Source organism: Dermacentor variabilis, chromosome 7 (assembly GCF_050947875.1).
Source record: "Dermacentor variabilis isolate Ectoservices chromosome 7, ASM5094787v1, whole genome shotgun sequence".
Lineage (NCBI taxonomy): Eukaryota > Metazoa > Arthropoda > Arachnida > Ixodida > Ixodidae > Dermacentor > Dermacentor variabilis.
The window spans coordinates 1,983,131-1,995,683 of NC_134574.1; the positions used below are offsets into that span (position 1 = coordinate 1,983,131).

At 46.2% G+C, this 12,553-nt stretch overlaps 1 protein-coding gene across 7 annotated transcripts in view; it reads right to left on the reverse strand.

The window, feature by feature from the left end:
* The window catches only part of LOC142587282 (uncharacterized), a 378,424-nt gene that overhangs the window by 224,849 nt on the left and 141,022 nt on the right, over positions 1-12,553 (reverse strand). For all 7 annotated transcript variants that reach the window (XM_075698155.1, XM_075698154.1, XM_075698153.1 and 4 more), the window contains exon 7: positions 10,475-10,673. In XM_075698155.1, the coding sequence (XP_075554270.1) occupies positions 10,475-10,673 (199 nt within the window). The remainder of the gene's footprint in view (positions 1-10,474; positions 10,674-12,553) is intronic.

Genomic DNA, 12,553 nt, shown 5'->3' on the forward strand with positions numbered 1-12,553 from the left:
TGATAATTCTGGTACTTTCATTGGAATGCCTAGCTAAGAAAGTCGTCTCCTCAAAAATTGGGACACAGTACCAATTTTTGAGGAGACGACAAGTACCAGAATTATCATTGAAGCAGCAGCGATCGCCGATGGCGACTCGGTTAGTAAGCCATCAATCGCACTAACAGACAAAGAACTGGTTTTCCTGAGGTCGCACATGCGCTCTCGTTCATCTTAGGTAAAAGATTCTGAATGCATTCTCATGTCGGGTTGCTGCTTGTAGAGGGCGCTTTTGTCTTGGTGTTTCAGGGTATATACGTTTGTTTCTGAAAATAAAAATCAGTTGGAAGTCAGCGCTTGTCTACGCCGTTCTTTTTTGTCCTCAGTCTATGTATGCGCTGTAAGTGACGATTGAACCATGGAATACCAACTAGCCCGTACTCAAACCATGTGCTTCACTGTTTTTGTGCGCCAGCATGGTTGAGAGCCACAAGTGGCCTGCAGTTATCATTGGGAAATTAAAACCCCCGCAGCTTCCATGGTCCTGCCAGGAAACCAGTGCACTGCCGTCACAACCACAAGGCATAAGTGACGTGAGAACTTATTTGTGAGTGGCTGTGAGAGAGAGGCTTGGTGGCCTGCCAGGCTCAGTTAGGCTAAATTGGTCACCGCACGAATTAACACCGGCGAGCACAGCTGCTCGGCGGTCAGTGATCATTCATCACCACCACGATGCGGAGTGTCCATCTAACAGAGGGTGCCTCAAGCCCTCCCTTGTTCACGAACCCGGGCGGATCGTGACAGTGGCGACGAGTACCCACGGATCGTCCCAGCCGCGAGCGGCGAAACACCGCCTCCCCTGTTGCTGCTGCCATGCTGCTGTACAGAAGGCTCGAGCCGTTCGAGGGAGATGGGTCCACCTGGCCAAATTACGAGGAACAAGTCCACGTGTTCTTCTGGGAGAACGACACACCCGACGCCAAACAGCGGGACATTTTCCTGGACAGCTGCGGGACCTGGGTCTTCAGTCTCCTGCTCGACCTTCTCAAGCCAGCCACGTTGCATGTTAAGATGCTTGGTGAGCTGCTCGCCATACTACGCTCGCATTACAACCCGGCACCATTCACACTAATGGAGCGTTTCCACTTCAACAACCAGAGCCGCAGAGAAGGAGAGACCCTCTGGCAGTTCGTTGCTGCGCTACGAGGGTTAGCGAGTGCCTGCGTTTTCGGGGACCAGCTGGACTCGTCGCTCGGAAACCGTTCCGTGTGTGGTATATATATCACTGCCATGCAGACGCGACTCCTGGAGCTTCCTGACCCCTTGCTGGACGCCGCCGTGAAGGCAGCGCTGGCATTGGACACTGCCACCAAGGACTCCAGCAAGATTGCCCATGTGACTGGCTCACCGTCGGCAGAAGCAACGGTCAACAAGTTGGCAACAAAGGGCAGTACCTGCGGTCGCTGTGGTGGTGCCCACTCCCCCTCACAGTGCCAGTCCTCTCAAGCACAATGCTTCCTGTGCGGCAAAACTGGGCACCTGGCATGGGTATGCCGAAGGGGGAGGACAAACAGCAAGCAGCAGCAGCAGCCTGGTACAAGCCCAGGTACCACACAAGTCCGCAGCTAGGGTAGCCGGCGCAAGGGTACGTGGAGGGGGCGTGTGGCAGCAGGCTCAAGTTCTGCCGCGGCCAGGCTCTATGTCGTGGCCGAGGAGCCGCCGATTTTCGACATGTGGCACACAGGCCTCGTACCGTTGTCTGTGCCGCCCTACATGCTGACTGTCGATATTTAGAAGCGTACGGTGAGGGGCTAGTTGGTATGACATAATGAGAACAAAGAAAAACTGCGCAAGAAAGAACAAGACAGAGAAAGAACCACACGACACAAGCGCAGACTAACAACTGGTTTAATGCTCCAACGCCACTTTCCTACCAACAACAGAACGCATGCGCACCAACCGCAAAGACCAATGCCGCTATCATGTAGTAAAGCCTAGAAACGCCAACTCCTTGCGGTACAAATGTATGGAAGCCTCACTAACACATTTATCCGGCCCTAATCTCGCGATTTCTAAAGCTTCGATTACTTCACGCTCTTTCTTATCACTTGCGCGTCCGACAATCTTAGTCCTGCCTGCAGGTCTTGCAATGCTTAGGAAGATGCTGTCCTCTAGAATCATCTAGTGAATTGGCATGTTCTAATAATCTAATATTAATGCAGCGGCCTGTTTGTCCAGCGTACACGTTGCCACAACTCAGCGGAATCTCATAGATGACATTCACTCTACAAGGCACGAACTTGTTCCTGTGGTTAGTGCTGCACTCGATTTTCTTTTTCCTATCAGGTCTAGCTAAATTGCACAGACTGGACAGCTTACAAGGTGCCAGAAAGAGAACCTGTATGCCGAATTTACCCGCGACCCTCTTCAGGCCGTGCGAGACCCTGTGGACATAGGGCATAACTTCATACTTCCTCCTCTCCTGTGGATCCGCCCCACGAGGCTTTGAACTTGGTCGGAAGGACTTCAACAGGGACTTGGCAACAGCCCGAAGAAGGGCCAACGGAAAACCACCACCTCTGCTGGGCGTACTTGCCTAGGTCGAAAAAAGCACTTCTACCCTTCAACTCGAGCCATTCGAAGCTGGTCAAGAGGGGGATCGCTTCAACGTGCCTCAAGGCTTCGTTAGTGAAGTCCTGTCCACACAAGCTTCAGTCTAGTTTTGATGCCCAAGCTGATCGCCTTCGGTCGGCCGGTTTTCCGTTGGCCCTTCTTCGGGCTGTTGCCAAGTCCCTGTTGAAGTCCTTCCGACCAAGTTCAAAGCCTCGTGGGGCGGATCCACAGGAGAGGAGGAAGTATGAAGTTATGCCCTATGTCCACAGGGTCTCGCACGGCCTGAAGAGGGTCGCGGGTAAATTCGGCATACAGGTTCTCTTTTCGGCACCTTGTAAGCTGTCCAGTCTGTGCAATTTAGCTAGACCTGATAGGAAAAAGAAAATCGAGTGCAGCACTAACCACAGGAACAAGTTTGTGCCTTGTAGAGCGAATGTCATCTATGAGATTCCGCTGAGTTGTGGCAACGTGTACGTTGGACAAACAGGCCGCTGCATTAATATTAGATTATTAGAACATGCCAATTCACTAGAGGATTCTAGAGGACAGCATCTTCCTAAGCATTGCAAGACCTGCAGGCAGGACTAAGATTGTCGGACGCGCAAGTGATAAGAAAGAGCGTGAAGTAATCGAAGCTTTAGAAATCGTGAGATTAGGGCCGGATAAATGTGTAAGTGAGGCTTCCATACATTTGTACCGCAAGGAGTTGGCGTTTCTAGGCTTGACTACATGATAGCGGCATTGGTCTTTGCGGTTGATGCGCATGCGTTCTGTTGTTGGTAGGAAAGTGGCGTTGGAGCATTAAACCAGTTGTTAGTCTGCGCTTGTGTCATGTGGTTCTTTCTCTGTCTTGTTCTTTTTTGCGCAGTTTTTCTTTGTTCTCATTATGTCGATATTTGCGGGCACCCAATTTCCATGGAGCTGGGCACAGGGGCCAGCGTGTCAGAATTGTCCGGGAAACTCTTCAAGTGTACTTTTCCTGGCGTGTCCGTCGAGGCTTCAGGTGTGATGCTGCGCAGCTACTCTAGGCAGCTCTGCCAGGTCCAAAGTCAGGCACAGGTCAGCGTCCGCTTTGGCGAATGGGAGGCAACCCTTCCCCTTTACTTAACCAAGGGGTCGTTGCCGATGCTGCTGGGTCGAAACTGGATTCATGCTCTGGGCGTTTGTCTGTCAGAGTATCAGGAAGCCAGCCTGTATGCAGTGAAAGACGTCCCCAGCCTCCCAGTCAAGTTCAAGTCCCTGTTCCAGCCAGAGGTGGGCGCATTCGCCGGCACGACGACTGGCATCTATGTACCTGAGGGAGCCCGGCCATGACTTTTCAAGCCTTGCCCACTGCCGTTCGCCCTGAAGGGTGGGGTCACCCAGAAGCTGCAACACTTACAGCGAGAGGGCATCCTGGTGCCCGTCAAGACATCTAAATGGGCCGCTCTAATCTTACCAGTCCTCAAGCAAGACGGCAGTGTTAGGAACTGCGGGTGATCTTAAGGTTACCATCAACCCCATCGCTACCATAGAGAAGTACCCTTTGCCCCGGATTGAAGATCTCTGGTCAGCGTTGTCCGGAGGACAGAAGTTTACCAAGCTTGACCTCAGAGATGTTTACCAGCAGCTGGTGCTCCAGGATGCCTCCGGGAAGTATGTCACAATATCGACAACTTTGGGGCTCTTCCAGTACACGCACTTATCTTTTGGCTTGGCCTTGGCCACAGCCATATTTCAGAGGGAGGTGGACAACCTCTTCAGGGGCATGAGGCACGTGGCGGTGTACTTGGACGACATCCTGGTTACTGGCAGCGATGACGGGGACCACCTACAGAACCTGCACAATGTCCTGGCACGACTGCTGTACGCCAGCCTCAAGGTCAAGCTGGAAAAGTGCATTTTCCTGGCCCCCAGTGTTGAGTATTTGAGTCATGTCATTTCCCAGGCTAGCCTAGCCCCCGCGCCTTGCAAAGAGATGCGTATTATGTGTAGACTTTATAATGGTTGTGGTCAACAACAAAAAAGGCGCCTTTCGATTCTTTTCATCTGCACTCGTGGGCACGCAACAAATCGCAAGCGGCAACGATAGTAGCCACGTTTACACTGATATGTTAAACATGCGCCCTATTCATACGCTGACGCTAGTAACCCAGCTAACATATTCACCCATCCTTAGCGGAAACATGCCGTATTAGGATAGTAGTGAAGACAGATGCCGCAATTTCCGCAGCATGCCAGCCATGTGTTTCTATGTCACTGGCAGCTAAGCGCGCCCATCTGTTTCTGTCCCCTCAAAGTGGACATCACTACGTTATTGTCGCAGACTTGCCGATACTAACGATATGAATACCTTACTGGATACGGCAGAAACTGTTTCAATGCACGTAATGTACTCACGAGAAGAAAAAAAATCGCATTTGGCCCATTCGGCTTGCTCCGCCGGCCGCCATTTTTGTTTTGGTGTCCCGCAGCAAATGCGGGACGAAAAAACAATTTTTGTTTTTGTTTCGCAGGAAATTTAACCCGTGTAATGGTCGCACCCCCGATTTCGCGTCAATTTTTCTGACAAAAAAGTGCGATCATTATGCGAGTCAATACGGTCCAACACACGTGAATGAAGTTGGCACATAATTTCATCAAGTACATACATAGATAGCACAAATAATGAATGTGAATAACAAATTCCGTACTTTTTATCCTGAAACGTAGTCCGTTAGTTTTTGCATGAATGTAGGTATACAGCTTATGGCGGCAATTTGGTGCGGCAGGTTGTTCCAATCTGTTGCAGCACGAAATAAGAATGAGCCAAAAAAGCTGACAGTACGAGTGCGAGGGCGGCCAACTCAGTACGTGTGCTGAGTGCAGTGTGATATGCGGGCAGCGGGAATGCCATACTTATGCGATTCTAAGTCGACTCACATGTAAGTCGACACCCCCCCCCCCATATTGCGTGTGACAGGGAAAAAAAAAATGAAGAGCATATCCGAGGGCGCATTCAATAACGAAAATTTATTGGCAGCTGGCATGGTCACTGGACTACTTGTCACCACTAGTGCCATCGTCCTCACCAGTGCTGCCATTGTCATCGCTGCTACGGTCCCACAGCGCGTCGTCATCTAGCAAAATTCCACATTTGGCAAACAACCACACCGTGACATATTGTGGAACAGCAGCCCACGCGGAATGCATCCAACCGCATGCAACCGTCAGGGAGACTCTTCTGACAGATCTTGTTGGCGTAAGTTCACGGCCTTCTGCCACTAGCCACTTGTATTTACGACGGAGATCCGGGCTTGTTTCATGACCATGTCGCAATTCACTGGTAGTGACTAATCCCGCATTTCAGCGACGTATGCCACAAGCTTGGCCTACAGCTCCGGAAAGCATCCAGACTTCGGCCCGTGGGAAATTCTCCACTTGCCGTCACAAGTGAAAATTTTGCTTCGCCGCAGTCGCAACTCTCGCACCACCCATTAAGAAACATCGAACTTCCAGCCCGCTGTGCAGTGATTTGTTTGTTCAGCATAAAGAACGACAGCCCTCTTGAACGCTGCTGTGAATGAGTGCCGAACGTCTAATGGGCCTGGAGCACTCATGACGACTGAAGAAGCATGGAAGTAGCACGTAGCCGGCAGTAGAGTTGAACATGTCAAACTAAGAACTACAGGGAAAGGTAAACACGTGAGCAGTGTCTGCTATTCCATGAACTTTCGGTACTACTACTACGATATCGAGCGCCACAATTCTGAGGGCACTGCCATGAATGGAACATTGGCATTTCCATCAACTATTGGCACCCCCCCCCCCACCCCCACCCATGAGTGTTGTGTGCACTGTAAAACTCTCAAAGATGTTGGAAAACCCTTCCGAAAAGCGAACAAATGCGCGGGATAGCGAAAAGTTACGGCTAGGGCCATAGAGCAAACATAAAATTGTAACTATCTTGTAGCTCCCCTGATATCTCGTTGGTCTCGCTTTTTTGGCGGTATCATGTTTTGGTTTCGATTGTAAATCAACGCCCCCACTTCAGATTTTCAAATAAAAGAAATAGGTAGACTTACAGTCGTGTAAATACGGTAACTTATGGTGGTTAAGTATGATAAAGCTTATGAAACAGAGAGAGTTCAGATGCGATGACGATTTGGAAGGGTATTGAAACCAGATTCTTTTTCAATGACGACACACTGAAATTCTCGCTAATTGTACTCTTTGTTAGTTCCACATAATTTCCGTATGTCAATTTTTATTATGCCATATATAGTTTAGTAAATTGCTCATCTCCAAGCAAATTATGCAATAAAGCTGAATTTCTTCAATTTATGGAAAGTTATTTGTTTATTTATTTAGGAATACTGCAGGCCTTAGAAGGCCCAGGCAGGAGGGGAAAGGTACATACAAAAAGAAAACACAATAGATTGACGAAGGAGTAAAAAAAAGCTCCGGAAAAATGTAATAGAAAGTACAATTACATAATGAGTAAAGCACCTCTAAATAATGCATAGAGAGTGGCAGATACAAATTGAAACGCTGTTTCACAAGCACAATTTCAAAGCACAGAAGATGTAATAGAAAAACGAAGGAGGAGTGCATAATTCAATATTACTACAATGCGCAAATCAATAAATATTGCACAACGATACAAATTGAAACGAGATTTCGTAAGAACAAGCACTAATATTAGATAGTAATAGACGCTATTGAGTCAGTGCTGAGAAGTTTGTTATAGGGTAGGCTGTTCCATTCCGTTACTGTTCGAAGGAGAAAGGAAGACAAAGGCGTTAATGATGCAGCGTGGCGATGTCTAGTTCGGCAGGCAGCAAGGGGTGTTATGTAAGGTTCGAGAGAAAGAGATAGTTTATTGTTACTCAGCAAGAAGAGAAATTTAAGCCTGTGAATTTTTCTTCTTAGTTGCAAAGACTGAATATTGTGTTCAGCCATTAACTGAGTTGGAGAATCACTTGAGCGATATTTAGAGAAGATGAACCTTACTGCTTTACATTGTAGCATTTCTAGCGCATCGATGTTAGTTTTAGTATAGGGATCCCATACAATAGCTGCATACTCGAGCTTAGGACGGACAAGAGAGGTGTAGGCGATAAGACGGGTTTCAGAAGGAGCGTGTTTTAATTTATGCCTGAGGTAGCAAAGCTTCTTAAAAGCCGAGTCGCAAAGATGGGAGATGTGCGAGTTCCAACTAAGGTTACTGGTTATTGTAACACCGAGGTATTTATATTCATTCACCTCCGTAAGAATTTTTGGATGCTAGGCTATAGGTAAACGACAATTTATTAATTTTTCTAGTGATCTTCATAAATACTGTTTTATCAATGTTAAGCTGCATATCCCAGCGCGCACACCAAGCTCCGAAGCTCCATGTCTTGAAGGTTAGAGTTTAGAATAACTTGATCTTGTCGGCAAGTGATCTCATTAAAGAGGAGGCAGTCATCAGCAAACAGTTTTATTTGTACGGTTAAGTAACAGTGTCTACAATGTCATTAATATATATGTTAAATAATAAAGGTCCAAGAACACTACCCTGAGGAACACCAGAAGTGACAGGAAGGGTGCTGGAAGAGCAATTATCAACTACTACGAATTGCGTACGGTTAGAAATATAAGCGCGAATCCAATTTACGGGATGTGAAGGAATGTTGAAATGTTCAAGTTTTTCTATTAGCTTTGCGTGCGATACAAGATCCAATGCTTTCCTGAAGTCCAAGAATATGATGTCAGTTTGCCCTGATTTGTCGATAGTGCTAGCAAGACTGTGAACTACAGTGGTTAATTGGGTTACAGTGGAGAGGCCCTTTCGAAACCCATGTTGCATTGGAGATAGAATGGCTCTATCGTCGAGAAATTTATTGATTTCAGAAGCAATAATGTGTTCTAAAAGTTTGCAACAAGATGAGGTTAGCGAAAGGGGACGGTAGTTTGCCACCAGGGATGGATCGCCTGCTTTTAGTGTCGGAACAATAGGAGCAGAAAGCCAGTCGTTGGGAAGCACCGCCGATGAAAGGGATGCACGAAAGATGATTACGAGAAAGCGAGATAGCATTTCAGCGTACCTGTGAAGAAACACGTTTGGTAGGTTATCAGGCCCAGGAGATGATTTTGTTTTAATATTCAGAAGCATAGAAAAGACGCCAGACAAAGAAATAAAACTAAAATCATTGTTGTGTGCTACGCCATTCACACGAGGGGAAACAGGCGAGTTCAAAAAGACACTGTTAAAATAAGCATTGAAGTGAACAGCGATATCTTGTTTAGCGACGACAGGATTTTCCTCATGCATAATATGGTCAACTGATTTACTTTTTTTACTAAGATAACCCCAAAACTTGGAAGGAGCAGTTCTGATGAAGTTAGGAAGGGTGAACTGGTAATAGCGAAGTTTAGCAACACCGATAGCCTCATTTAATTTTGCTTGGTAGGGTTCTACTATGTCACGAGAAAGACCCTGTCGTCTTAGTCGTTTGACCTTTCTCTTTATGTGCACTATGTCACGCGTCATCCAGGGAGTAGCTCTATATGTTCTCTTGGTTTTATTTGGAATAAAGTTGTCAATACAGTGCGTACAAATATTCTTAAATTCATCCCAAAGTTGAATGGTGTCATGTCCCCCAAAACTGCTAAGACGAAAGTCAAGATAATCCAGTATGCTCTTATCCCTGGCGCGTGAAAAATCTTTTACAGTAATAGTTTTACAATGAGTAGATCTGAGAGGATCAAGGTAGCAAGAAAAAGCCACAAGTTCATGATCAGAAATGCCATGTTCAACAGAGACAGGATAATTATATAAAGTCCGGCTAATAAACACAAGGTCAAGTATTGAGGCAGACGTAGTGCTAATTCGTGTTGGCTCAGTAACCACTTGCTGCAAGTTGTGCATCAAGATTATATTACGCAACTGCTCATTATTTATATTAACATCAGCACTAGGAGTTCCGTGAATCCAGTCAACTCCCGGAAGATTGAAATCCCCTATCAGAAAAATTTTTTTGTGCACGAAATTCGCCATGTGATCACGCAGATCATTGAGAAATTGCAGAGCGGAATCGGGAGCGCGGTAAACAGCAAAAATCAAAACAGAACCATTATGGCATAAAATTTTTAGAGAGATCACTTCAAGATTATCAGCTTGACGTAGGAGAACTGCCGAAATATCTTGTCTCACCAAAATAGCAACACCGCCCCCTCTAGTAGGTCTATCACGACGGAAAGCACGGTAATTAGAGGGAAAGACATCCGTATCTTCTATTTCGTCATGCAGCCATGTTTCTGTGATGACGAGAATGTGTGGGTTACGCGCAAGAATTATCGCTTCAAGCTGATTACTCTTGTTGATAACACTGCGTGCATTGATATTTAAGATTCGGAATTCTTGAGGGGGAGCAAGTCAGTCCTTTTTTGAAGTACTGCGATAGTCGTGGATTTTAATCCTGGTGTTCGTGGCATCATTCCATATAAAGTATTCATTGTTGACCCGTAGTTTCGCATCTATCAAAGTAACTTTTTTGCCCTCTTTCTTTTCAGCCTTCGCGCTGAAAAGAAAGAGGGCAAAAAACCCCCGTACCCCGTATCCCGTAAAAAAAACTAAGTACGTATCTTTAAACTAGCACATTCAAATACATAAACTCATCAAGTTTCATCAAAACAGATCAAGAATTAAAAAAAAAAGTTTTGAAGTGCAGGGTCCCCCCGTAGAGGAACCAAAGGGTTCCTGCTCCATTTGCAGACTAGATTTCTTCAGGGGAACACAGTAGAGGAACACAGTAACCAGCACGTGTAAAAATGAATGGTAAGTTAGTGCTGCGCAACAATAATGAGTTCGTTATTTTCTGAAAGATTTACATAGTTTAAAGCCCGACTGTGCTATGAAAAAGAGAGAATCAGTTTGTACTTGTCTTAGCAGCCAAGTGGACGTGGTCATGACTAAATTTGTGTCGCAGCTGGCTGCGGGTCTTCCCTGGTGAACGCAACTGCTTGCAGCTGCTATGCTGATCCTCACAGCAGCACAGGCGCTTGCGTGTCATCCGACGCCCAGTCGTGGTGTCGTCGCTCGCATGGTGCTGTTCTCGCTCACGTGGTGAGCCACCAATCTGCAAGACAAGTATTGTTATTAGTGCATTGTTTCATGTCCACCATAAGAGAAAGGCTGCCGTGTTTTGTGCTAATTTTGAAAAATTCCTTCTCTGGCTGGTTGGATGGCTATTGGACACTCTAGCATATGGTCCTCAGTCTATGTGTTTAGCTTGCCATCTAACATTCCCACTAATAAAGATGATCGTAATTATCATTATTACCTTTATCTTGAGACACTGTTTTATGCCTGCTAATCTCATCACCAATCAACTGCCATCCGTGTATTTATTTCCCCTTGGTACACATTACATTAAAACGCTCATAGAACACAGGTCATTTTGTCACAATCTCCACCAGAATATCAGCTGCTAGCATTTGCTCTCAAATCTACACTATTGTTTTTTCGTATCTTGACATCAAGTCTACCATTTACTATTTCATTGCTTATTGCGCAGCTTCTTTTTTTTTCCTCGTTATCCTCCACGCTTCAGCACCACAAGTTAGTACTGGTAGGATGAAATAAATGTATACTACTCTTTTTATTATTTCCCCTTGGGCAAACTCATATCATTGCACCATCTCTTTATCCATGCCAAATTAAACTACAGTAAAACTTCATCAGAGCTAAACCAACACAGTCATGTCATGTCTATAGAACATTCACTGAACCAGACACGTAGCATAATTGACGTCCAAAAGACAAGCCAATTTATATTCATTACTGACTTACAAGTGTTCTGGATACCACTTACCTCATAATAACGACGATCTTTGATTCATTCACATGTGTCCATCAACAAAAAATCTATTTTTATTGAATAATAACATTTTATTCCCCAAGAGAGGGAGAGAACTTATTTGAAGGAACGTAGAGAGGTCGGTCTGAGCTTGCGTGCTCTAGCCTGCTACTGCTATTGTAGCCTGCTAATTTAATACTCTCGCGAAACCAATTGAAATGGCTAATTAAGTCGGTTAACGAGCTTGTGCCGTGTAACCCCGATTATACGACTTTCTCGGGACCGCGAAAAAGCGTCGTAAAATCTAAACATAAATTATGCCTATAAAAATACTACTTATTTTGCGTGACGGATTTACAAGAAACTTCAATGTAAACTTCTAACATACTCTGCAGGACTTGGAAACCCAAATTACCAATAAAGTAAATGCGATAAAAATTAATGCTGCTGTACAGGTACCGATAATGGTTTATTTAAACGAACCTTTACGGCACTCCACTGCCCACTGCCATGTTTCCCGCCAGCCGGCGCGAACTTTAAAAAAAGTTGGTAAGTTTCTTTTGGACCTTGTTTGATCCATGACCCAAGAGCTTTTGCTCGAGTTGGGCAACGTCCAAAGGAGATACTCTGCGGTGTCACGTGAACAGATGAAGCTCCGGATGCCGTCTATCAGCCGTAGCACCTTGGCGAACGTGGTAGGCACAGGCACGGCATCTGTGGCATTGTCGTTGTCCTCATCCGATGTCGCAGAGGTGTTGGCACTAAGCAAAGTCTCCTCGATGGCATCACCCAGTGACATCTCACCGCAGATCGCAACGTTGTTGTCGGCCTGCACGTACTCTGCGAAAGTCATGATGAGGTTTAAACCCTCAAAATTGTCGTCGGCGAAGCCTGCATTGGCCTCAAGCGGCATCGAGGTTGTTGCATCCCCAGCAGAGGAGGCAGTCTCTCGCTTAAAGCCACAGTGCTTGAACGAGTTAGCGATACTGCTTCGCGACACCACATTCCACGAACTGACAATAAAATGCATGGCGTCGAGCACAGTGATATTTTTTTTCCGACTTGCTGCGCTCCATAGCCGCCAGCCAATGCTGCACTGACTGCTTCCGGTACCCTTGCTTGACGCACTTAATGATGCCGGCATCCAGCGGCTGCAGCCC